The 26748-nt window shown below is 51.5% G+C and overlaps 1 protein-coding gene and 1 non-coding gene across 2 annotated transcripts in view; one reads left to right on the forward strand and one right to left on the reverse strand.

The window, feature by feature from the left end:
• The window catches only part of PITPNC1 (phosphatidylinositol transfer protein cytoplasmic 1), a 262102-nt gene that overhangs the window by 75122 nt on the left and 160232 nt on the right, over positions 1-26748 (reverse strand). The window contains exon 5 of the mRNA XM_055133683.1: positions 15174-15245. Within this exon, the coding sequence (XP_054989658.1) occupies positions 15174-15245 (72 nt within the window). The remainder of the gene's footprint in view (positions 1-15173; positions 15246-26748) is intronic.
• Positions 20178-20239, forward strand: LOC129403915 (U7 small nuclear RNA). The gene has a single exon (XR_008629555.1). It is a non-coding gene; the product is annotated as a U7 small nuclear RNA (small nuclear RNA).

Consider the following 26748-nt stretch of genomic DNA (forward strand, 5'->3'; position numbering starts at 1 on the left):
AGATGTCGAATTTCCTTTGATGCTAGGTAGAGTGAGAAAAAAGAACCAAATGGTCAAATTACTTGACTTCACTCCTGAATATCTTATTCGAAGACGTCAGCTAATTGATGCTTTTTTAACATCCATTTATTAATAGCTTGACGGGCACAGCTAGAGATAATTAAAATTACTCCACATAATGCCCTGCCTCACCCAAAGGTGTTTATGATCAACACTTTCAAGGGCTGGGAACATGAGGGAATATTTTCATATGCAATTCTGGGATGGTTCTTGTTTTCCCCCTTTTCAGTGTTTGGGCAGTACCTGGCTGTGCTCAGGGCTCACTCCTGTCTCTGCATTCAGGGATCACTCCTGGTTTTAATCAGAAGACCCTTTGGGGTGCCACAGTTTGAATCCAGGTCAACCGAGCCAAGCACCTTGCCTATTGCACTACCTCAGGCCCAACTTCGGGATGTTTCTGTTTCATAAGGTTATATACCGAATGCCATGAGGTCAGAGGGACTAGAAGCAGCTCTCCGGGAGGTATGCGTGGAAGCATCTGCTCTTAAGAGGGTTTACTGGTTTAACAGCATTCTGACAGCATTGCTGGAAATCTCTGAAAAATCACGTACAGGATTTGGAGTGTAATGGCGGGCACACTGCTTGGTGCAAAAGCAGGCGCTGTGTCGGGGACAGCCGCCGACCAAGTCAGGCTTTCAGGGCATCAGAAGGAAAAAAAAAAATTGCTCCAAAGCCCCATCCATTGGAAATCATTAACTTCCATTCCCCAAGGTCAGTCCCTCTCATCCCCTTGCCCCACTTTTTAAAAAATGACTAAAACGCTGGCGGAGACTCTGTCCTTGAAGGTGTTTACCAGAGAGCTGCACCCAGGGATTTTTAGAGTTGAGATCCATTTTACCCAGATGATGGCTCTGTCTGACTCCTCGGAGCGGGCAAGATCCAACTGTTCCCTTTTCAGAGTTCTGTGCAATCTCCCCATTACCAGGGAGCTGGCCGCTGCCCTGGAAAAAGTGAGCACTGGCCCAGGCCTGGCTGACGGAACAGCTCCTTGCCGGGTGCCTGGTCTCTGACAGGATCCAGTGTGGCATTCACACGGAACATGCAAATGCAAATTCAGGGTTTCGACGCGCCCGTCAGACATCAACACTCTTTACCGGAGACAGTCTCCTGCCGAATGCGCTGAATCTGAGACACAACCACTCACAGCAGCACCAGAGCAGGAGAGCGCCGGTGCTGACAAACACCGCCACGTTGCCATCCCCTACAACAGGCGTTTTGTGGAAGGCTGTGAGAACATAAACTGCAAGAGCCGCAGTGACGCGATGAAATATGGAAACGCCAATAACCGCGAGTGCGGTGTGCTGTGACTGTGTGTTCCCAGCAATGTCCTGAGAGCTTTTCATGACTAATACATCGACTCTTTCAAGTTCCCGGCAACGAGGAACGCTGATGTCCCCCATTTTAACAAGGGCCAAGGAGGTGAAGTACAGGCAACTAGTCAACAGCCCAAGCGTTGGTCCAGGAATCCAATCTTAGCCCTTCCGGTGCCGGAAGCATTCACCCCCTCCAGCTTCTGCCTCTCCCTGCTGACGACTCCCTGGAGTAACGGGACAAGTGGCTGTCACCTCCGGAGGCAGAGGGGTATGAAGGGGGATTCCCTACATGTGAGAGCCGAGGAAGGATGGATCTGAAACCAGCCCCCCAACTTCTGGGTAGAGACACGAGGCAGAGGGTCCAAGGCTCTGGCTAGAGACACCCCTCGAATCCCTGGGGTGGGGGAATGAACTCAAAAGTCCCCAGGCCTGAGGACACCTCACCTTGGATGGTAGGAAGAGGGTATGGATGGGATGTGGGAGATGAGAGGGCGTCCAGAAGGGGAAAGCAGAGGGCAGGGTCCCACCATCGGTTCCTCCACTGTGACTCTCCACAGAGCATAAATTCAAGGTTAAAGAGAAGAAACTGTTTGTAGGGCGTTAGACACGCATCATCTCTCGGTATCCTGATCATCCACTGAAGCATCCCTTCTTCCTTCAGGCTCCCAATAAGCAAGTCCCATTAGCACTGGGACCCAGGGTCTCACTCTGGGTCCCTGGCACCACATGGTCCCCCCCCCACGCCCCTAGCCCCCGACAGCCCTGCGAGTGGCTCAAAAACAAAACAGAACAGAAATCTTTTCCTGGATTTTTCTTTTTTTAACTTTTTTTTCCCTTCTGGTGCTGACAATCGAACCCAGGACCTCACATGTGCCAGGCCATATGCTCTATCATTGAACTTCACCCTGGGCACATCTGCTTTTAAATTCTCAGTCTCTCATTTGAATAATTCAAGTTGTGGTCAGCCTGTTGGGATATTGACTAGAGTTACATTTAATTTATAGAGATCAACGTAAAAAATAACTCCCAAGAGCATTCTCCTTTGTATTTACAATACCAGAGGCCAGAAATACTCCACTAGGTTATACGTCAAGTCCATGCTGTTTAGAGTCTATTCTATACCACAGGTATTATTAGCTATATTTCATCCTACTGTTAAAACCTAGTATCCTAGGGCCCAGAGCAAAGGTACAGGAGGTCAGGCTCTTGCCTTGCACAGGGCCAATTTGGATTCAACCCCCAGAATCCCATGTGGTCTGAAGACTACGAGGAGTAATTCCTGAGTGCAGAGCCAGGAAAAAGTCCTGAGCATTATCACATGTGTCCCCCACCCAAAAAAAAATACAACAAACCCATAGCATCCCAGTAGTATAATATTCTAGTTTTATCACATTATAAAGTTCCCCACGGTCCCAGTATCTTGTCTCACTTCTTGCCTCTGATTCCCTCCCTCCATCCAGGGCCTAATCAAGGATTTGGCATCCACTTACTTGTCAAGCTCTTTCATCCCCTTTCATCAAGGACCCTCCAGCAGGTTCTGGTTCTAATCTTGAATGGTATGTTCAAGCTCGGTTGAGTGTCCCTCACCTGGGACTTCTCGGGCTATTCTTCCTGGGTGAATTCAGGGTAAGCACTTTTGGCAGGATGATCCAGAGGTCACCTGGCATCCTCAGCGTGTCACTCTGAGGCACCTTGTTTCCGGGTGTCCTCGTATCAATAGTGTGAAAGTGACCACCTGGTCTCATGCACTGGAGCGTGTCCACTGTCTGTCTCACACAGACTTTCAGACAGCACGGGTTCCTGTTCCCCAAAACTGTGTTTGTTTTTTTACGTTTTGTTTTATTTTTGGGTTTTAGGTTGCATCCGGCAGTGCTCAGGGGTTACTCCTGGCTCTGCACTCAGCAATCACTCTCGACAGTGCTTTGGGGAACCACGTGCAATGCCGGAGATCGAACCCAGGTCGGCCACGTGCAAGGCAAACACTCTACACTCTACCCACTGTACTATCCCTCCAGCCCCTTCCCGATACTGTTTTCTGCCATGGTGTTGGCATCCATTGCTGATCTTCACTTGTGTCACAGGTGCGCAAGCTGCTCGCCTGACCTTGGTACCAATTTTCCAGCCCTGACATCTGGTTCCCAACCACGATTCACCTCGTTCCTCCCGTGACCCTTTCGTGTGATGAATCCCCTTGGCTGCCTCGCTAAAACACAGTCCTCCTAGCTGGCCTGTTCCGATTTACCCAGGATGACTGAACCAGGCTGAGAGGAAAAGCAAACCCTACTTTCATCAACACGTGTGCGTTCTGCCGGGGGGCAAGGTGGATTAGCTTTCCCGAACCCGGAGATGAGCTGCCCAGGGAGGGCAGCTCGGGAGAAAGGCGCCCTCTGCCCACAGCTGCTCCAGAGACGGAGCGTGATCACAAATCATAGCATCAGACGGCAAAGGCATCGGACCCGATCAGCCGCCACTGTCCTCCCAAGGATACTATGAGACACGGCGTGAGTAAAGGCATTGATTTCTCACTTCACAGACCAAAGTGGATAATCACCCTTCAAAACTGTAAATGGAGGTATTTTGTGCAACCTTCTTTTTTAGCAAGTCCTGACTTATTAGAGAAAATTGCGGATTTTGGAGGTGGCTGGTTAGAATCATCTAAGGTTAAAAACAGAACCACCAAAAAAAAAAAAAAAAAAGGAAGACATCAGTGATCGTGTCTAAAAATAAAGCCGGCACTTTTTTCTTTCTGTAATTCTCAATTTGAAGGCATTTGAGGAAAAGATAATCAGCCTCCGAGACTGGTAAATACGGATCTGACTGCTCTCTCTGGAGCCCTTCCCCTCTGAATTAATTTTAGCACATTTTGACATGTGTCAATGGCTGATTTTACCTGTCACCCCTCCCTAGGGCCCCCGTGATGTCAAAAATACAAATAGGAATAATAAAACAAACACCACATCGGCTCTAGCACCCACAAATCCTGAACACATCGAGCTGCCTTTAGATGATAACGTTTCTCTTGGCCGCTGGGAACTTTCCATGGAAATTCTTGGCGATCTGGAGGGGAACTTTTCTACCTCCTGTTTCGCATCCCCTTATGTGACCATCTCCATCTCTGAATCACAAATGCACCACCCTTGTCTCCTTCACACCCCCCCCCACACACACACCTCCCCACCGCTCTCTCCTGATTTCTCCAGGTACCTGTATTCCCACTGGCCCTCAAGTGACTGCTCTTGACAACGGAGCTCTTGGGTCGCAGAGATGGCCCAATCAATGGGTGAAGCACAACAGGCTTTGCACACACGAGGCCTGGTCCCTGTCATGGCAAGCTCCCCCAGCAATGCCAGGAACGACTCCCAAGGCAAGGAACCAGGAGTGGCAAGCAGTACCTTAGGGCACCACTGAGTGTGACCCCCAATTCAAAATAAAATTGAGGTTTTTTGTTTTGTTTTGTTTTTTGCCTTTAGGGTCACACCCGGCGATGCTCAGGGGTTACTCCTGGCTCTGCACTCAGGAATTACTCCTGGCGGTGCTCAGAGGACCATATGGGATGCTGGGAATTAAACCCGGGTGGGCCGCGTGCAAGGCAAACGCCCTCCCCGATGTGCTATAGCTCCAGCCCCAAAATTGAGTTCTTGACTGCCCACCAGAACTGGTTTCTCTCCCTCTGCTCACGGCTCAGAGAACCGCTTACACAGGCACTCAGGGTCAATAGCCCTTCTAAGACGTTCCTTTGTTTGGGTCCCTTCCCTCTTGCATAGATTCTAAGAGAACATCATTTCCCAGAAAGTATTGATCTTTTCCCTTCTTTGGGTGTCGCTGTCCTTCCAGCAGCCCACGCTACCGCCAGTTCTGTCTGAGTTATGATTGTGAGCCAACAGATTTCCTGTCTTGCCGAGGAGGTCTGACCACGATTCTCTCTAGAACGGCCAGAGCGAACTTTTGAAACACAGCCCCCAGGTTGATAGAGAAAGACAAAAACAAAACACATTTGTGGGAAAACCTAAAGTATGTAGAGAGAAGATGTCAACTTAATGCGGAGAAGTTAACAATGGCTGTGTGAGACCCCTGGGTCAATCTTGGCAACTTATTTATTTGTATTTATTATTATCTTTTGGGGGGCTGGAGCGATAGCACAGTGGTAGGGCATTTGCCTTGCACGTGGCCAACCCGGGTTTGATTCCTCTGCCCCTCTCAGAGAGCCTGGCAAGCTACCAAGAATATCCTGCCCGCACGGCAAAGTCTGGTAAGCTACCCATGGCATATTAGATATGCCAAAAACAGTAACAACAAGTCCCACAATGGAGACATTACTGGTGCCTGCTGGAGCAAATTGATGAGCAACAGAATAACAGCGATACATCGATTATCTTTTTGGTCCCACCCAGTGATGCTCGGGATTCACTCCTGCCTCTACACTCAGGGATCACTCTGGTGGTGCTGGGGGGACCATATGGTATGGCAGGGATTGAACCCAGGGTTGGCCATGTACAAGGCAAACATCCTACTGGCTGTACTATGGCTCTGGTCCCTATAAAGTCTTGGTGACTGCAGTGTACATTTAAAATTACACTGAACATTTCAAATGACACTGTAGTGTACATTTAAAATCAATTCCTATTAAAATGTTTGTGTTTTTGCTTTAGTTTTGGGGCCACACCCAGCTGTACTCAGGGAATCATATGCGGTGCTGGGGATTGAATCCATGTCAGCCGTGTGCAAGGCAAGCACCTACCTCACTATCTCTGGCCCCTCCAGTGAAAACTTTATTGAGGAGACAGAGACAGTTCAGGGGTTACTTGCATGAAGCCAGCCCCGATTCAAGCCCCAGACCCACCTATGGTCCCCAAAACTATTGGGCGCGACCCAAGTCTCCCCACCAGAAATGTACTTAGGGACACACAAACGAATCTTGGACCCGAGCAACTTGCTGCAGAGATGGCCCGGGACTTTGCGATAGACCCTCTCTGCTGGGTTGCTCCAGATGTGGGCAGGTGTTGTCCCTCCGCCTGCCCTCTAGGAGCTGTGGCAGTCGCCATTTTCTAGAAGCCAGCGAGAAGTTCCAGGTATGAGTGGTGGTGACGGAAAATCCCAAGTCTCACGGGACAGGGGAGGAGTGGGCCTTTCTTTCTTTTTTTTTTTTTGCTTTTTGGGTCACACCCGGCGATGCTCAGAGGTTACTCCTGGCTCTGCACTCAGGAATTACCCCTGGCGGTGCTCAGGGGACCATATGGGATGCTGGGGATTGAACCCGGGTCGGCCTCGGGCAAGGCAAACACCCTACCCGCTGTGCTACCTCGCCAGCCCCGAGGAGTGGGCCCTTCTCCTTCCCCCTGACCCAATGGGACTCCCAGATGACGCCACATCCGCCCACCGTCTACTTAAGCTCCCACACGGCCATGATCCAGAGACACACAAATGAATCTCCGACCTGAGCAACTTGCTGCAGCAATTTCTCCAGACCCTAATTATTAAAATCTTAGAATTCCTAGAGCGTGCGGTCGCACATTATATTATATCCATAACGAGCAATACAAAACACATCGTCTAGCATTGCATTTTCGGCAGGTATGAGGGGTGGTAGGTCTGGTCTCGAAATACCGAAGGTAACTAAAGTAGAGAAAGAATATTTTACAAATTTTCTGCCACATGGGGGTGGGGGGAGCTGAAGCGATAGCACAGCGGTTGGGTGTTCACCTTTCACGTGGCCGACCCGTGTTCGATTCCTCCGTCCCTCTCTCGGAGAGCCCGGCAAGCTACCGAGAGTATCGAGCCCGCACGGCAGAGCCTGGCAAGCTACCCGGACGTACTGGATATGCCAAAAACAGTAACAATAAGTCTCTCAATGAGAAATGTTACTGGTGCCCGCTCGAACAAATAGATGAAGCAACGGGATGACAGTGACAGTGACAATGATGGGCAGGGGGAGGTGTGGAATGGTGGAGGTAGGGTGGGGGGGAGGATACTGGGGATTTTGGTGGTAGAAAACAGACTGGTGAAGGGATGGGTGTTTGATGACTGTATGATTCAAGTTCAAGCATGAAATTTTTGTTACTGGACCTCATGGTGAATTAATAAACAAAATAAAACAAAACAACCAGAAGTGTATTTAGAAACCCCGTCTATTCAACGCCACTTCTTTGTCTAAAACTCTGGACGATGACTGCATGAAAACCCAAACTCAGTTGTGGCGTCGTAGGTGTTCACTGACCTGCCTTCTGTCCTTCCCCGCCTTCCCTGCCCTCACTGCTACCCCAGCATCTCTGTTCCAGCATCTTTTTTTTTTTCTTTTTGGGTCACACCCAGCGATGCTCAGGGGTTACTCCTGGCTTTGCACTCAGGAATTACTCCTGGCAGTGCTTGGGGGACCATATGGGATGCCGGGGATCGAACCCGGGTCGGCTGAGTGCAAGGCAAACGCCCTACCCGCTGTGCTATCACTCCGGCCCCTGTTCCAGCATCTTGATGTCGGTGGAAGGACACACCGGGGGTTTTTCCAGTTATTCCTGACAGTGCTGGGGGACCACGTGGTGCAAGGCGCATGTAACAAGCCCGTGCTCCGTGCTTGGCTCCTCCAGCACTTGGGCAAGGATGCCCGAATTACTTAAAAGGGCATCTGCCAGATTAGATAAGCCCAGACTAACGTAATCACCTCTTTAAAGTCCTTATCTCCAAGCAAGGTTCCTTCGGGAGCTGCTTCAACCTATGAAATGGGCTGGGGTGGGGGAGGGAGGGCGCAGGGGGCAGACGCATAACTCAGCTAACAGGCCCCTGACCCAGGAAGCCCTTCAGAGGGTCAATCCTTCCAACTCGCTTCCCGTCACCTCGACTGAGAGGCATTTCCTGACTTTGAGGTTCAGCTGAGCCCCCTCCCGGCCCGCGGACAGCGGTTCTGCCCGTGGCTCATTTCCCTGCAAACAGTAGACGCCTTCTCTGACACTGGTCCCCTCTAGGCCCTCTGAGTGCTCGGCACACAGTACTCGCCTTCCACTGAACAGGAAAAGGCTGAATTCCACCAAGGGGGCCTGGAGCAAGAACATGTCAGGGAGGGCGCTTGTCTTGCATGTGGTAGACCCGGGTTTGATCCCCGGCATCCCATATGGTCCCCAAAGCACCGCCAGGAGTGATGCCTGCGTGCAGAGCCAGGAGTAACCCCTGAATACTGCTGGGTATGCCCCCCCCCAACAAACAGACAAAGCAAAATTTCACCAAGGCAGTCTCCTTGAGGAAGAGCCAAGTCCAAGGTCAGGCCCAAAGTCAAGTGCAAGGTCAAGACCGCTGTGGCAGCCACACCTGATATCTGCATTGCACCTTCCTCTTTGCCAAGCGCCTCCCGGAGATGCCAGCGTTATTGACTTTATTTTCTTGATAAAGAGACCAAGACTTCACGTCTTACAGAGCTGGGCTCCCCTACTGAACTCCGTTCCACAAAGAACGAGGCTGTGTTCTTTCATTACAACACAGCCAAACTCGGAATACATTTCAAAGACTTCTTTTAGTAACCTCCAAGGAGTCTGTTCAGGCTTCCAGGAACTACACTGGACATTCTGGCTGTGAGGAGCGAGGCGTGGCCTCACAGTGTCCTCAGAGGACAAACAGGGCGCCCTGAGGCATTAATGTCAAGATGATAAACATGTTTTTGTTTGGAGGGGTTGTGGGGGGGTTCCTTTGGTATTTTTGTTTGTTTGGGGGCTACATTTGTTGATGTTCAGAGATTCAGGGATCACTCTTGGCAGGGCTTGGGGGACCATATGTGGTGTTGGGGAGCAAACCTGGGTCAAAAGCAAATCGCCCTACCTGCTGTACTATCTTTCTGGCCCCTACACATTTTTTTTGGGGGGGGGGTCAGTTCCAGAGGTTTGAAGACAATGATTGTATGGAGAACCTGATATTCACTGTTGGTTTCATTAGCTCCCAAGTTCTTTTTTTGTTTTGTTTTGTTTTTGGGTCACACCCGGCAATGCACAGGGGTTACTCCTGGCTCTACTCAGGAATCACTCCTGGCGGTGCTCGGGAGACCATATGGGATGCTGGGAATCGAACTCGGGTCAGGCCGCGTGCAAGGCGAATGCCCTACCCACTGGGCTATTGCTCCAGCCCCGAGCTCCCGAGTTCTTGCCTTCACATCCCTGACCAGGCGCGGTGGCCTGGCATTCGGTCAGGCTATGTGCCCTGTGCCAGGAAAATTGGCCATGAGAGACAACCATCTAAACCAGAAGGTTTCAAACTTATTTGGCCTATTGTCCCCTTTTCAGAAAAGAATTATTCAGCTGCCCCCCCCCCCCGTCCTTGAAGGGAACAGAGAGAATGTCCCCTGCAGCCACCTCCCTCCCCCTCGTCCACTCCTGTTCTCCGAAGAGAAGGGGGTCCCACCTGTCTTGGGAAACTGCTCTCGACCCTTAAGCAGACGGGACCGTGTATGTGCCTGATGGCCCCAAAGACGGCCTATGACCTTTCACTGGCACATGGACTCCTTCCAACTCTCCCTGCGGGTGCTTCTAGAAGGTTCCATCCTTTCAGCGTGTTGGCAGGGGGAGACCAGCCAGCACCCAGGCCTGGTGGGATCAGAATCCCAGAGGTCAGAACCCAGGCACGTGTTGTGTTCAAACTTGCCTTCAAGTTTGAGAACCGCTGCTTTATTTATTTTTTATTTTTATTTATTTTTTTTGGTCACACCCAGTGATGCACAGGGGTTACTTACTCCTGGCTCTGCACTCAGGAATCACCCCTGGCAGTGCTCAGGGGACCATATGGGATGCTGGGATTTGAACCCGGGGCGGCCGCGTGCAAGGCAAACGCCCTACCCGCTGTGCTATCACTCTAGCCCCAAGAACCGCTGCCTTATGGGGCCTGCTCTATTAACGGGAAGAAGGGCCAGCGGTCTCCTTCCCCGCCCCCCACGAACTCACTGAACCCCAGTCACCTGGCAGCAGTTATTCGCAGCGCTAAGCACCAGCTCTCCCGGATCGAGATTTATTGCCCTGGACAAACAGCAGAACCTTGCCTTGGCTCGGGGCCACTCTCCCCAACGCTAATTAAGGCCTAAATAATTCTCATCAGTATGTGCATAAAATAAATGGGCCTCATTTGAGGACAACTTCCCCGTTGTGCCTGGGTACATGTGATCACCGCGTACAGGCTTTCTCAATCACAAACATACTCGTTTAATTTTAATAAGAAGATATTTAGATCTGGTTATCCCACCACTAGTTTGTTTGTTTGTTTTTTTTTTAACTCGATATTGTAAAAGAATTACTTAGATGGCATTTGATAATAGGATAATAACAGGTACTCTGTTCATTCAGTAATCGTATAATATCTCCAGCGCTTTCCAATTTAACTATTGCTTCTTCTCATCATCAATTTCATTAAGTTTTTGGCAGGGAGGTGCAGAGAGCAGCGCGGAGAATGGCAGCTGAATAAGTCTCTGCACACAGAAAATGCAAAGAAATGGTCCCAACTGGGGCTGGAGTGATAGTATAGCGAGTAGGGCACTTGTCTTATAGGGGGCCAACCCTGCTCAAATCCCATCTCCCCATACTGGGTATTGCCCTAAGTGTAGAACCAGGAGTAAGCCCCCACAAATGAAAAAAAGAACTGAACTATTTCAGAATTTGGGCAAAGCTTCAGAAGAGAAACTTCTAGTCCTGGCACGGTTTCCTTACCAGACTCGGACCCTCTCCAGAAAGCCCCTTACTTAGTCTGGGACTGAAAGAGAGATGACACACGCCCCTTGCTGGTGACTCTGGAGTGGAGCCCCCTCTACGAAGCCATCTTTCATCATTAAAGGGTCGTTCCATAGAGAGACTCCCCGTGCTCTGGTTTGGGAGGGTGCAGAGCTGAATGGAGACCCACGACAGCTTCTCTTCCCCCTCCTAGAAGCAACCTTGAGTCGGGACCAACAGCCGCTGCTGACTGTGTAGACGGAAGCAAGGCAGATTGGGGGAGTAGTTGGGGCTGACCCATCCGAGGCAGTGGCCCCAGAGACGAACCTGGGCATCTATTAAAGTAGAAGTACACCGGGGCAGAACTTGGGTAAAAAAAAACAAAAAAACCCCACTGAGGGCCCTTTGCCTTCACAGGATGGTGGCTCTGGGTCTGGGCATGGCACGGCGGGTGCCATGACAGAGACATAAGGAGCCAGCCTCCAGGGCCGTGCCCACGCCAGCCAGCAAAGGAGGCAGCATAGCAGGCAATCACTGCATTCCTCCTGGAGGAAGCAGACTGCGGTGATAAGCACTGGCACCCAAGCGCCCAGGGGCAAAGTGTTTCTCTTGCCTGCAGGTCTCAGTGTTCCAAGGGGCAGACCCTTGGCATAAAGGAGAGGATGATGCCAGGTCCTGACTTCAGGGTGTCTGACTGATACTTCTGTGTCTATTCTTTTTATTTTTTTTGCTTTTTGAGTCACACCTGGCGATGCTCAGGGGTTACTCCTGGCTTTGCACTCAGGAATTACTCCTGGCGGTGCTCAGGGGACCCTATGGGATGCTGGGACTCAAACCCGGGTCAGCCGCGTGCAAGGCAAACACCCTACCCGCTGTACTACTGCTTCAGCCCTTTGATGTGTCTATTCTTTCATTTCCTTTTTGCAGTGCCAAAGCTTGAACCCAGGGGCCATGTGCATGACGCAAGTGCCTTACAGTGGAGCCACATCTCCAGGCCTTAAAAGCCCTCTTTTAAACTCCAAAGAGAAGGGCCGGAGTGACAGTATAGTGGGCAAGGCATTCACACGCAGCTGACCCGATTTCAATTCCCGGCATCCCAGATGGTCCCCCGAGCAGAGCCAGAAGAAGTTCCTGAGTGCAGAGCCAGGAGTAGCCCTGGTCCAGCCATGACCCCATGGTCATGGGTTCTGCCAGTGGAATGGCATCTTTCCCTTCTGGACAGATTCACGGAGAAAGAGAATGCTGGGGGAACCTGTTTGGAAAGGCTAAGTGTTTTCTTTCTCTCTCTCTCTTTTAAATCTTCCCTTTTAAATTTGCAGATTGTGGACTGGAGCGATAGCACAGTGGGTAGGGTGTTTGCCTTGCAAGTAGCCGACCCAGGTTTGATTCCTCTGTCCCTCTCAGAGAGCCCAGCAAGCTACCGAGAGTATCCCGCCTGCATGGCAGAGCTGGTAAGCTACCCAGGTGTATTTAATATGCCAAAAACAGTAACAATAAGTCTCACAATGGAGATGTTACTGGTGCCCGCTCGAGCAAATCAATGAACAACAGGACAACAGTGTGACAGTGCGGTGCTACAGTGCGGGAAAAGCAATTTCACTGCATCAGATCTATAATATCGTTTTGTGTTAGGTGCACACACAGCTACATTAAACGGCCAAGCCAACTCCAAATTCCAGTGGCTGGCAACGGGGCTCAGAGTGATAGTACAGTGGGGAAAAAACTCTTGCTTGGCTTATAGCTGACCCTGGGTTCGATCCCCGACATCCCATATGGTCCCCGGAGCCCCACGAGGAATGATTCCAGACAGCAGAGCCAGGAGTAAACCCTGAACACCATTGCTTGTGGCCCCCAAACCCAAACAAACAAAAACAGTGACAGACAATTGTCTAGAGAAGTCTCATTAGCCAGAGAGATGGCTCTGACATGCCCTTACACATGATATATAACGATGCACGAGCATCTTCTCTCCCCAAGCTAGTGTGAAATGCAGTTCTTTTGTTTGCTTTGTTTGGGGGCCATACCTGGTCATGCTCAGGGACTACTCCTGGATCAATGCCTGGGCATCCGTGTGGGGCCCATGTTCGAAGCTCCAACATGCACAGCCCCCACAGGAGCCCCTCCAGCTGTCTCTCCCACCCAGAAATGAGGTTTAAGAGCGACGCCACTACAGCTGACATCACCTGGATCTCGTACAAACACATCTGGACCACCCAGAAGAATCTGTTCTAGTCCCAGTTACAAACGTTCTGAATCTTTCTAAGAAGTTTCCTCTTTGGTTACTCTGAATCTTTTTTAGAACCACAGCAGAGGCCTTCTGGAGGCTTTCATAGTTCTTCCCAGAGACTATTGTAATCTTAAAAAAAAAGAAAGGGGTTTCAAGCTGGGAAGGGCTGTGAGTCCCTCCCTGGTGCTTGCTTGCCTTCGCGCACCTGACCAGCTGCCTGGCCAGTTTCCTCACTGCATCCCTGTGGGTCAGGGACGGTGCCAACTGGCCTCCTTATCAGGAAGCTCTTCCTCTCTTGCTCCGAGTCATCCGGCCCCAATCTTCAAATGATGTCAGTGGGGCCCAATGAACGGGTGCTCATCTAGTACCTCCTGGTCCATCTCAGGGGAAGGCATTGGTGGGTGAGAACCGTCAGTCCCAGAGAGAAAGAAGGGACAGACGGACAGTCTAAGGGAAGAAGCGTAGGGGAAAAGCCAGGGAGAAGATGGAGTTTAGGCAAAACCGGTGAATAGCAACAACAAAAAACACTGTCCAATGCTCCATACCCACTTCCGCTCACATTTAGATGGCGCCAGGACCCGTTTTGGAGAGCAGCCCTGGTGGGCCTGGATGCTATGGTCTGAATCTGCCTCGTGATTCAGCTGCCAGAGCACTCGGCCACATACCTGGCCGCTCGACATCTCCAAAGTTCATGGGACTGGCCACCCCGTGGCAAACACAGAAAAATGTGATGGGATAGTTGTGCAGGGTCCCACGAAGCTCAATGAGTTGAAAACAATGGCACGGAAGGCTCAACTCACAGCTCAGCAACAACTCAGACAACAACGAGCGTAACACCATTATCAGACAGAAGCGATCACACGCAATAGAAAGTAAACTGTGTGGTGCCTGCTAAGGCGAGTAACATGGGAAATTGGTGGGAGGGAAGGTCACACTGGTGGTGGGAGGGGTGTTGGAACACTGAGTACCTGAAATGACTGAAATTTACGAACAACTTTGTAAATCATGGTGTTGAAATAAAGTTTCAAATGGAAGTAACAACAAAACGCTAGCCGTGAGCCAGAAGGAGGAAAGGCAGAGATCCCTCACCAGGCAGTAATCTTTTCTTTTCTTTTTTCTCTTTTTCTTTTTTGGGTCACACCTGGCAATGCACAGGGGTTCCTCCTGGCTCTGCTCTCAGGAATTACCCCTGGCGGTGCTCAGGGAACCACATGAGATGCTGGGAATCGAACCTGGGTTGGCCGAGTGCAAGGCAAACGCCCTACCCGCTGTGCTATTGCTCCAGTACCCCCCCCCCCTTTTCCTTTTTGGCTCATAGATCTTTCCTTTTGGTGGGGGCTGGAGGGTGGTTCTTACAACTGTGCTGCCCAGGGCGATTCCTGGCTCTGTGCTCTGGGGTCACTCCTGGCAGTGCTCTGGGAACCAGGTGTGGTGCCGGGGATTGGACCGGGCTCGGGAGGGTGCAAGGCCTTCACCCCCTCCTGTCTCTCTGGCCTCGAGAGGCAGCTCTCCAGCAGGAGGGGTGTGACCCCGTTTTTTAGGGGGGAAACACACGCCCCCCCCTGTAGAGCCAGCAAAGGAAAGCAGAAACGGAGCCCGTCCCAACACACCTAAGCGTCTCCTGCTTCTGGAAGTCCACGCCGCCCCCCTCTCCTCTCCAAGGCCCAGGGCCAGGAGCCTAACGTGGCGCTTCCAGGCTCTGCTCCTGCCTCCCAGCCCCACGGCCACGCGCTCTGGGCCCCAAAGGTCTCTACACCCAGGACCGGAAGGGAGAAGGAAAAAAAATGCAAGACAGCAAAATAATTCCACAGAGAACAGAATGGCAGGGAGAGAAGTGAAAGGCCAGCGGGGCTGGGCAGGGACGGTCATTCTGAGCCCCGGCCGGTGACAGAGGTGGGTACTTACGCTGTCGTTGCTTCCTTTGTTGTCCTCATACTTGGTCTCTATGTGGATGGAGAATTTCGGCAGAAAGGAACACTGCAGGGGAGAGGAAGGAAGAGTGGTTAGCAGTTTGTCTTCTCTCTGTCTAGCATCAAAACGGCCCTGGCGGCCCTCCCGACTGGCTGGACCTGAGCAGAACATTATGGTCCCACCTTGGGACCCAAAGGTGGGCAAGAGAAGCCGCCTCTGGCAAGATGATGTCACCACACCCAGCAGCGGGGCAGAGGGCCGGGCCGGGGATGGCGGGAATATGCCGACACCCCAAACACACCAACCCCAAGACGGACACCTCAACAGGGGCGGGAGGCGGAGTCCTGGGAACGCTGACACTCGCTCCCGATGGCTCCAGGGATGGAGACACACAGACCCGGCACTCCGGCCTGCCGGGTGGCCGAGCCACTGAGGGCCTGTGGGGGTCACCTTGTCTGAGAGTAGGAGGGGGAAGAGACGACAGGCTCCAAACGCACAGTGCTAGACTCAGACGCCCCCACGTGCTAGACTCAGACACCCCCACAAGTCACCTCGTGACTGTCGCCCGCTCAGCATAGAGACCCCCAAAGGCCACAGTCTCGAAGATCACCCGTGCAAGCCTCAGCCCGTGTCTGGGGTTGAGGGAGCTTGGAAGGAAGGTTCTGATGGTTTTGATGGAACCGCCCTCCTGTTGGCACTGAGCTGGGTGGGCGTTGCCCTTCTCGGCCACGGGGACTGGCATGGAGGACTAACGGAACAAAAACGTCCCGGCAGCTCCACCGGGGTTGCAGTTGCTGGCAGTACCACTCGGACCCTTGATCCCCCCAACACTCTGGCCGGCACCGTCGGGCCTTGAGGCTCCACGTCACTATCTCCAGGGCAAGCCGGCAAGCACTGGCTGTTAGGACCTACTAGCGTCCCTGCTGTTGATGGTCACAGGCACAGAGAGGGGACGGAAGCCACCCAGCGTCACAGTCAGGAAGCAGGAGTGTCAGACAGCAAGTTTGGAGGGGCCACGCCTGGCGGTGCTCAGGGCTTACTCCTGGCTCTATGCTCATGGGGGGGCTCAGGAAACCATACAGGGTGCTGGGGATCGAACCCTGGTCAGCTGCGTGCAAGACAAGTGCCTACCCCGAGGTCCTCTTGGTCCGGCCCAGGATGGCAAGTGGGGCTCCAATATCCAAATTCGTAACTGAGACCCGCAGTAGAAAGGCCAATTCTTGTGTGTGTGTGTGTGTGTGTGTGTGTGTGTGTGTGTGTGTGTGTGTGTGTGCTCAGGGGTTCCTCCTGGCTCTGCACTCAGGAATTGCTCCTGGAGGTGCTCAGGGGACCCTATGGGATGCTGGGAATCGAACCCGGGTCGGCCGCATGCAAGGCAAATGCCCTCCCTGCTGTGTTATCGCGCAGCCCCGAAAGGGCAATTCTTGGACTCTGACCTAGACCCACAGGCTCAAGAAATTCAGACTGGAGAGCGGAGATCAGCCAGGGGACGCTGCAGGACACTCATGCCGTGCCCCCCACCCCAACTCCTGAGGTCCTTGTTCAGCCCAGCTGGGACCCCTGGGGCAGCTGACCCAGAAGGCAGGTGGGGCGCTGCCTCCGCCCCCCCCCCCTTTACCCCCATCTCATGCCAGCGAGCACTCGGCATTCATCAGCCTTAATCCGATTGAAAGGAGCAAACTGAACCGTGACTAAGGAAACACGGAAGCAATCAATGGTGGTAATTGCCTGGATGGAGAGAGGCCCTGTGAGGACTCATTAACACCTTCCTCGCTGTCTCCTCTCAAACCTCGCACCCCTAACTGCCACCTTCGCACCTAGGTCTGGGGAGTTCCAAGGAGGGGGGCAGCCAGTCGTGACCGGACATGCAGGGGTCTCCGAGCCCCATGGCAGAGGCCACGATGGCCTGACATGTGGATCTGGGGACACATTTGGCCGACAGGCCCTTATTTCTCCAACTAGTTAGATTTTATTGAGTCACTATAAGATACACAGTTACGAAGATGTTCATACAATGTTCCACACCTGTTCCTCCACCAGTGTCCCCAATTTTCCTCCTGCCCCACCCACCAGCCCGCCTCCATCTCTCTCTCTCTCTCTCTCCCTCTCTCTCTCTCCCCTCCCCAAGAGACCATTTTTTGTTTTTTTTTGCTTTTCGGGTCACACCCAGCGATGCACAGGGGTCACTCCTGGCTCTGCACTCAGGAATTACCCCTGGCGGTGCTCAGGGGACCATATGGGATGCTGGGAATCGAACCTGGGTCGGCCGTGTGCAGCCCTCCCCGCTGTGCTATCGCTCCAGCCCCCCCGAGAGACCCTTTAAACACTAACAAGTTGCCAGGTAAACCGATTGTCCTTTTTGAAGTCGGGAGGGAGTGACACCTGTCAGCGCTCAGGTATCACTCCTGCTGGAGCTCAGGGGACCTTATTGGTGCCAGAAACTGAACCCGGGTCGGCTCACTGCATCATCCATCATCTCTCTACCCCTGATTTGTCCTTCTTTAAAATTATTTATTTATTTATTTATTTTGCTTTTTGGGTCACACCCGGCGATGCACAGGGGTTACTCCTGGTTCTACACTCAGGAATTACTCCTGGCGGTGCTCAGGGGACCATATGGGATGCTGGGATTTGAACCCGGGTCAGCCGCATGCAAGGCAAACGCCCTACCTGTCCTTTAAAAAAAAAAAAAAAACCTTCATGAGAAACTTTATTTTTTGGCTTTGAAGTCACACCCGATGATGCTCAGGGGTTGCTCCTGGCTCTGCACTCAGGAATCACTCCCGGCGGTGCTTAGGATGCCGGGGATCAAAGCTGTGTTGGCTACATGCAAGGCAAGTGTCTTACCCACTGCACTTTGCTCCAGCCACAGGAGAGATTTTTCCCCTCCAAAATTTCTATTTTATTTCTTCAGTAGTCTTCCTTCAGATCGCCCCAACCGTCCTCGCCCGAGCTCAATCCCGCCAGAAGACTTTTATCCGTTGAGCCTCTAAACCCCTGAGGTGGAACACATGCAGGTTGGGTATTTCGGTATTAAACCCAAAGACCAAATGCAAAACTCTCATGCAAATGAGCAGATGTTGTTATTTTTGAGTTGCGGACTCGGGTTATTTTCATCTCGGAATGGCACCTCTGCCAGGGCTGGGCCTGCACCTGGCACCCCCAGCCCGGGGAGGGCCCGGATCAGAGAGGGCAGTGCCCACCGCCTGCCCCTGTGGCCAGGGCTGGGCCCGCTCTTCCCCCTAAGCGCTGTCAGATGTGATCCCTGAGCTAGGAGTAAACCCTGAACACTGCTAAGTGTGGCCCCCCAATAAAAACAAACAAGACCCTGTGCGTGGGCCAGAAGAGAGCATATGGGGGGGCGGGAGGGGGGGAATAGTGCAGGCTGGCTCGCTGGCCCCAGAGTGAGTGGGCTTTACTGGAAAGTCAAAAGTACCCACAGCTCAGGACCTCCTGCCGCTGACATCGATGGCTTCTCTCCACACAGCTCAGTGCTCCTAAAAATCCAGTCCACGAATCCTCGAGGGTCCTAAGAACGGCCTACTGCTCCCTGCGTGTGCCCTGCTGCCTCCCACCCACTCAGACGACCGTAAGCCCGCTCTCCACCCTGTGCTCGAGGGAAGAGTACGCCAGTGCACGTGGCCAGCTTCAGAGTGAATCCCTGACATTCCATAGGGTCCCCTGAGCACTGCTAGGAGTGATCCCTGAGCACAGAGCCAGAAGTAAACCCTGAGCACCACTGGGTGTGGGCCCAAAACAAGAAAGAATGAAAACAGAAGGAAAGAAGGAAAGGGAGAAAGAAAGAAAGAAAGAAAGAAAGAAAGAAAGAAAGAAAGAAAGAAAGAAAGAAAGAAAGAAAAAGAAGAGAGAAAGAAAGGAAGGAAGGAAGGAAGGAAGGAAGGAAGGAAGGAAGGAAGGAAGGAAGGAAAGAAGGAAGGAAGGGAGGGAGGGAGGGAGGGAGGGAGGGAGGGAGGGAGGGAGGGAGGGAGGGAGGAAAGATAGGTGGCCAGATAGTGCTGGGGTTGAGGTGCCCGCCTGGCACACAGTCAACCCGAATTTGGTTCCCAGCACCCCTTAGGATCCCCCAAGCACTGTCAAGGGTGATCCCTGAGCACAGAGCTAGGAGTAAACCCGGAACACTGCTGAGTGTGTCCCCCAAACAAAAAGTAAGACCGTGTGCTTGTGCCAGAGAGAGAGAGAGAATATGGGGGTGTGGGGGGTACCAGCTAATCTCAGTTCAACCGCCGGCTTGGTATATGACCCCTGAACACCTCCCGCAGTGACTGCTGAGCACAGAGCCAGGAGTAGCTCTTGAACACTGCTGGCCTGGTGGCTGTGGCACAACCTCTTTCCTCTTAAAAAAAAAAAATATATATATATATATATATATATATACATACACACATAATTAGATCCTTTGCTTGGCCTTACTTTCTCCCTGACAGCCGATCATTTTGAGTCACAATTTAATGAGGACACAGTCTGTCATAGAAACACCTACAACTTCCTTCCCATTCACTGCAAAGTGTCCACTTATTTCCGAATGCTGCTTCTTCTCTGTGAATCAATCTCTATTCCAGTAGAAAATAAGATAATGAACAGGGCTGTGATCGAGGAGGCCGGGCCTCCCGGCCGAGAAGTAGAGGCTCGGGCAGATCATTTGGCCTTTCGCCCACCTGGGCCTCTCCACTGAGAGGAAAGAGACAGAAGCCGGAGAGAGAACACGTGCCTTACGTGTGGCCAACCTGTGTTCGATCCCCATATGGGCCCCCAGGCACTGCCCACGAATGACCCCCTGGGTGCAGAGTCAGAGGTTAAAGCCCTGACACCACCAGGTATGGCCCAAACTACCTCACGCTCCTCAAACAGAAAGGAGACGATTCTTCTGTGCTGTTAGAACTGAGAAAATCAACAAGAACATTCAGGCAAATCTCAGCCTAGCACCCAGAGCATAGTAGGCAGCCGGTTATAAAAAACAAAACAAAACAAAACAAAAATAAGTGTTTTAGCTCTTTGAGCATTTGTCTAGCAGGTTTTCCAGTTGCTACCAGAAAGTCACCCCTCACGAAATACACACACACACAACAACAACACACACACACACACACACACACACACACATGCCTCTTTCTTTCACTGATTATTTACATCTTTCTCCCCCCCCCCACTTCCTTCCTGCAGTCCAAATACGATGAAAAGTGTCACATTAAAAAAAAGCTTAAAAATTAACATCAATTTCCCTCGGTTGACCCATCCTCCATCGACAATCAATATCGTTTCTTTGTCTGCACAAGCAAACTCTATTAAAAGAGCCATCAATGCTGCTGGCTCCACCTTCCACCTCTCACCTCTCCTTCCCCGACACAGTGGGGCACGCAAAGAACCGAGACGGGAACAACTGCCACGCCAGGACGGAGGGCTGCGTCTCCTCACATCCTGCAAACTCTCCATGCGGGTCCATGTGACAAACGACTCCTCCTCCCTGCCGTGTGGGCTCCTCCAGGCTGTGCTCCCCTCCTCGCTGACTCCATCTGCACCCTCCCCTACCCCCAAGGCTGCTCTGCGCCTGCCTTTCCCAAGTCTATGTTCTTCCCTTACGGATCTCTCCCCAGCAGATGTTGCTAACCGTTCCTATGCCTTCACAGGGGCGGTGACCCACTGGCTGGCCCCAGCGAGGGGTGGGGTGCACCCAACTTCCGAAGTTCATGCATGCTGAGCCCAAATGTTTCTCCTGCACTGACCTTTTTTTTTGCTTTTTGGGTCACACCCAGTGATGCTCAGGGGTTACTCCTGGCTTTGCACTCGGGAATTACTCCTGGCAGTGCTTGGGGGACCATATGGGATGCCGGGGATCGAACCCGGGTCGGCTGCGTGCAAGGCCTACCCGCTGTGCTATCGCTCCAGCCCCCTGCACTGACTTTTGAGTTGTCACAGGCTTGCTGGTGACTCTAAGAGAAAGGGACCCTGTCAACAGTTCCCCACCGGAAACCAGTGTGTCCAATGAGACTCCCTTGTAGATGATGGAGAAGAGTAATTTCTAGACTCTTCTAATTTTGGTGGTCCCTGGGCTGGCTTGGTTTGTGACTGTAACCTTCCAGTCTCTGTCTCTGCAATACTTTTTTTCTCTATCTCTGCTTCCTTTTCTTGAAAGTGACCAGTGATTGACATTGAGGTTTTTGCTAAATCGAATGCAACCTCACCTCTGGTCCTTCATTCATTAACCCAACTTAATTACACCTGCCAAGACTCTACTTCCAAATCGGGGCTGGAGAGATAGTACAGTGGGTAGGGCGTTTGCCTTGCATGCGGCTGACCCGGGTTCAATTCCCAGCATCCCATATGGTCCCCTGAGCACTGCCAGGAGTAATTCCTGAGTGCAGAGCCAAGAGGAACCCCTGTGCAACACCAGGTGTGACCCAAAAAGCAAAACAACAACAACAACAACACAGACTCTACTTCCAAAGAAGGTTCCAGTGGACACGTGTTTCCAAGGGGTTACTATTCCGCCTACGACCCTCATCCATTACATTTCATGAGCATCCCACTGGCTCAGCTTCCCTCCATCAGGAAAAACCCTGGAATCTTTTAGATCTATCCTTCTATTTTGGGACTCTGCTCTGCATTTCTCTAATAAGTAAGTCACAAAAGGACTATTGCCCCTTTTCCCGAACACTTCTGTGGAGTCTTTTTTTTTTGGTTTGTTTTTAATTTTGCTCCTGCCCTTTGAAATGTTCTTCTAAGATGCCACCTAAGAGACCAGTCTGAAATACTGGTCAAATGCTTCCCCTGCAGTTCCGGAGAGACAGCACAGCAGGTGGGATGCTCGCCTTGCATGCATTCAACTGGGGTCTCGACCCCAGCACCCCTCAGGGTTCCCTGAGCACTGCCTCACCCCAGTACCACCAGAACTGATCCTTAAATACAGGATCAGGAGTAAGCCCTGCGCTCCTCCAGGTGTGACCCACAAATAAACAAACAAAAAGAATGCTTCTATTGTGTAGGAACATTCTGTTCATTCTCCCCCCTCCACACCCCCCCCCAAACAAAAAGTTTTGCTTTTTCGGTCACACCCAGCAATGCTCAGGGGTTCCTCCCGGCTCTGCACTCAGGAATTACTCCTGGCGGTGCTTGGGGGACCATATGGGATGCCGGGGATTGAACCTGGGTCGGCCACATGCAAGGCAAACGCCCTCCCCACTGAAATATCCCTTCCAGCCCTCATCCCCTTTTCAATGGCTACAGGGAGCTGTCCCTGGTCTGACTCACTGCCCCCAGGGAACACTGACACTTTTCCAGCAGGTGGGTCCCTCTCCTCCCCTCCCTCCGCCGAGCTTGCATTAAGACACCGGCACCCCATCATTCAAGCATCTCCCTTGGTCTAAGGTTATTCAGACCTGCTACCGGAAACTCAGTGCTCCATGCCATCGAGGAATACTTCAATCAGCCTCGTCCTGGGGCTGAAGGGAGCATGTCCCCTCCACTTCCCATCCTGGCCTTGTTAACACGACGCCCTTCAAGACGCTGCACCTTTTCCCAGGGAAGCACGGGTTCCCTGTAGCTGCGGGAACCCCAGTAGGCAGGAGTCCAAACCAGCTGCAACACGCTGCACAGAGAGGGGCCTCAGGGGGGTCCACCCTGGCTAAAAATGACGCCTGAAGGGGCTGGAGTGATAGCATAGTGGGTAAGGCGTTTGCCTTGCACGCGGCCGACCCAGGTTCGATTCCCAGCATCCCATATGGTCCCCTGAGCACCGCCAGGAGTAATTCCTGAGTGCAGAGCCAGGAGTAACCCCTGTGCATCGCCAGGTGTGACCCAAAAAGCAAAAAAAAAAAAAAAAAAAAAATGACGCCTGAAAAACCGACATGACTGTTGAGTGCTTTGTGATGTGGTCATTCAGACATTGAAAATACTGAAAGCTGGGTCTGGAGCAATAGCACAGCAGGTAGGGCGTTTGCCTTGCATGCGGCCGACCCAGGTTCGATTCCCAGCATCCCATATGGTTCCCTGAGCACTGCCAGGGGTAATTCCTGAGTGCAGAGCCAGGAGTAATCCCTGTGCATCGCCGGGTGTGACCCAAAAAGCAAAAAAAAAAAAAAAACTGAAAGCCCCATTTGGGAAGATCCCCATAGGAAGGTCAAGTTCAAACTCTCATGGTGAATGGAATCCAAGATGGCACCTGAGCTGCTCCCTCCCCCCTTGGGCAAACGCATCCCTACAATCCCCCTGCTTTGCAAGGGGAAGGCGTGTGGAGGGGAGGGCAGGGAAGCTCCTCTGACCAGACCGCTGGGGAGGGGTGGGTAAGGCTCTTTAACGTTCCTCCTCAAGCAGCGCAGGCTCTCTGACTGACTCTGAAGAAATAATCAGCGAGGTAGTGACAGGGTCTTTTTTTGTTGTTTGTTTGCTTTTTGGGTCACACCCAGCAATGCTCAGGGGTTACTCCTGGTTCATGCACTCAGGAATTACTCCTGGTGGTGCTTGGGGGACCATATGGGATGCTGGAAATCAAACCCGGGTTGGCCGTGTGCAAGGCAAATGCCCTACCCGCTGTGCTATCACTCCGGCCCCGTGAGAGGGTCATGTGCCTAGAATCCGAGGAAGGCCCACAGAGGCTGACCCTCGAGGCTACGGGCCAACAAGAAATGCAGGCATCAGTCCTCCAGCCACAAGGAAACAAATCCTGCCAGGCACCAGTTGAGATGCAGAGCCAGGATTCAGCTAACCCAGGCTCCCAAAAACACGCTGAGAAAATAAATTTGTGCTGTGTTGAGTTGTTACGTTGGTGGGAAATTTGCTTCACAGTGAGAGAAAACCAATACCGTGCTCATTGAGGCCGGAGCCATAGTCCAGAGGGTAAAGGGTTTGTCTTGCATGCAACCGACCTGGGTTCGATCCTCGACACCCTATATGGTTCCCTGAGCCCACTAGGAGATAACAGAGTTCCTAAGTGCAGAGCCAGGAGTAACTCCTGAGTACTGAGTGTGGCCCCCAAACAAAACAAAATCCAAGGGGCTGGAGTGATAGCACAGCGGGTAGGGCGTTTGCCTTGCATGCGGCCGACCTGGGTTCGATTCCCAGCATCCCATATGGTCCCCTGAGCACCACCAGGGGTAATTCCTGAGTGCAGAGCCAGGAGTAACCCCTGTGCATCTCCGGGTGTGACCCAAAAAGCAAAGAAAAAAAAATCCAAGCTCAGAGTCTGGGATGGTGGCTCTGTGGCTAAGATCACTTTTTTTTTTTAATGTAGAAGTCCTGCTATTTATTCAGCCACTGATTAAGCTGATTGAATCGGGCATGAAATCCACATTATTTCTTAAAAAAAATTGTCTTAATTGAATATCGTGAGATAAACCATTATAAAGCTGTTCATAATTGAGTTTCAGTCACACAGTGACCCAGCACCCATCTCTCCACCAGTGTGCATTTCCCACCACAAAAGTCCCTTGTTTCCCTCCCACCCTCCTCCACCCCCAGCCTCCTTCTCTCGGGGGCACTCTGAAAGCACTCTGGTGCAGTACACCAGGCCCATGAACTCAAATCCAGCCCTGCTTCTAGGGATCCTCAGGGAGAAAGAACCAGGATACAGGCACAGTGGCTCATGACGGCTTCGTGTGGCCTCTGAGTTGAATCCCCAGGGCCACACAGGTGCCGAGCTACTCCTGACCACCCCAGTGAAGGGATGAAAGAGAATCCAGCCAACCATGACTTGCTTTGGGGTTTCCTACACTCCAACCCCATTTGACTCTCATCTGACACGAGGCTTGAATGTGTCCAGGGAAAGGGAGGATTTCTACACCTCTAATGTAGTCAGTCTCCCTGTGAGGTCAAAGGGCACTGATCATGGCTCAGGGGATACTGACAGTGATGCCGGTGCCCCCTAGACTCTCACCGGTCCCCAGATGCAGCTGTGTCTCTGGCTAGTGCCCGTGAGAGGGAGCAGAGAGTTGGGTAGAGAGGATTAAGTTTCCAGAAAAAAAAAAAGCTTTCAGTGGCCCTGAGCTGGTTTACTCAGAAAGTGTGATTTTGGGCCAATTTATTAATCCCCGAGAGCTTCAGTTTCTTGTCTCTAAAATGACAGCATTGGGGCTGGAGCAATAGCACAGCAGGTAGGGCGTTTGCCTTGCACGCGGCCGGCCCGGGTTCCATTCCCAGCATCCCATATGGTCCCCTGAGCACGGCCAGGGGTAATTCCTGAGTGCAGAGCCAGGAGTAACCCCTGTGCATCGCCAGGTGTGACCCAAAAAGCAAAATAAAATAAAATGACAGCATTAAGATAGATCCTCAGGTATACAGACCGTTAATCTTCAACAGAGGGCCAAAAAATCACAAAGGGGAACTAGGAAAGCCTCTTTAGCAAATGGTGCTGGGAAAACTGGTTGGCTACAGGCACCCCCCCCCATATATATATTTATATATATACATATATGTATGCATATATATATACACACATATATAAACCATATACCACACACACACACACACACACACATATATATATATATATATATATATATATATATATATATATATATATATATATACTCTTAGATCTCTTTCTCATGCGATACACAAAAGCCAAATCAAAATGGATTAAAGACTTCACTATCAGGCTTGAATCCATAAGTTACACTGAGGGAAACGTAGGCAGAACTCTCCATGACCTTGAAGATTGAGGCCTATCTTTAAGGGTTGCAACGCCACTGGCCAAGCAAACAGAAACAAAGATAAACAAATGGGACTACATTCAATTAAGAAGCTTCTGCCCCTCAAAGGAAGCAATAACCAAACTATAAAGATATCCCATAGGCCGGGAGAAAATCTTTGCCCACCACTCACCTGATAAAGGGCTAATATCCAAGGTATATAGAGACTAGTAGAAGTTTATGAGAAAAAGCAGCCAACCTCATCCAAAAATGGCCAAAGAGCATATGAAACAACGTTCTGTGATAACCAATCATTAGGGAAATGAAAATACAAACGACAATGAGATATCACCTCACACCAGAGAGACTGAAACTCATCAAAAGAACAAAAACAACCAGTGCTGGCATGGATGTGGGAGATGGGTAGGAGCTTCATTCATTGCTGGTGGGAATGGTGACTGGTCCAGCTCTTTTGGAAAAAGAAAAAGGACAGTCCTCAAAACACTAGGAATTAAGCTCCCATTTGACCTAGCAATCCCACTTCTTGGAATATATCCTAAGGTCACCCCCACCCCGACCCTGGCCTGCCACCTAAAATGTAGAAAAGCCATCTGCACTACTATGTTCAGTGCAGCGCGATTCACAATAGCCCAAAATCTGGAAGCAACCCGAGTGCCCAAGAACAGATGACTGGATAAAGAAGCTATGGTACATCTCCACGATGGAATACTAGTAGGCTGTAAGAAAAGATGAAATCAGGTAATTTGCTGCTTCGCGGGTGGATCTAGAGAGTATCATGCCAAGTGACAGACACGGAACAATCTCACTCATAGGCAGGATAGGAAGAAACATCAGGGGACTGGAGCAATAGCACAGCGGGTAGGGCGTTTGCTTTGCACGCGGCTAACCCAGGTTCGATTCCCAGCATC

Source organism: Sorex araneus, chromosome 3 (assembly GCF_027595985.1).
Source record: "Sorex araneus isolate mSorAra2 chromosome 3, mSorAra2.pri, whole genome shotgun sequence".
In the NCBI taxonomy this organism is placed as follows: Eukaryota; Metazoa; Chordata; class Mammalia; order Eulipotyphla; family Soricidae; genus Sorex; species Sorex araneus.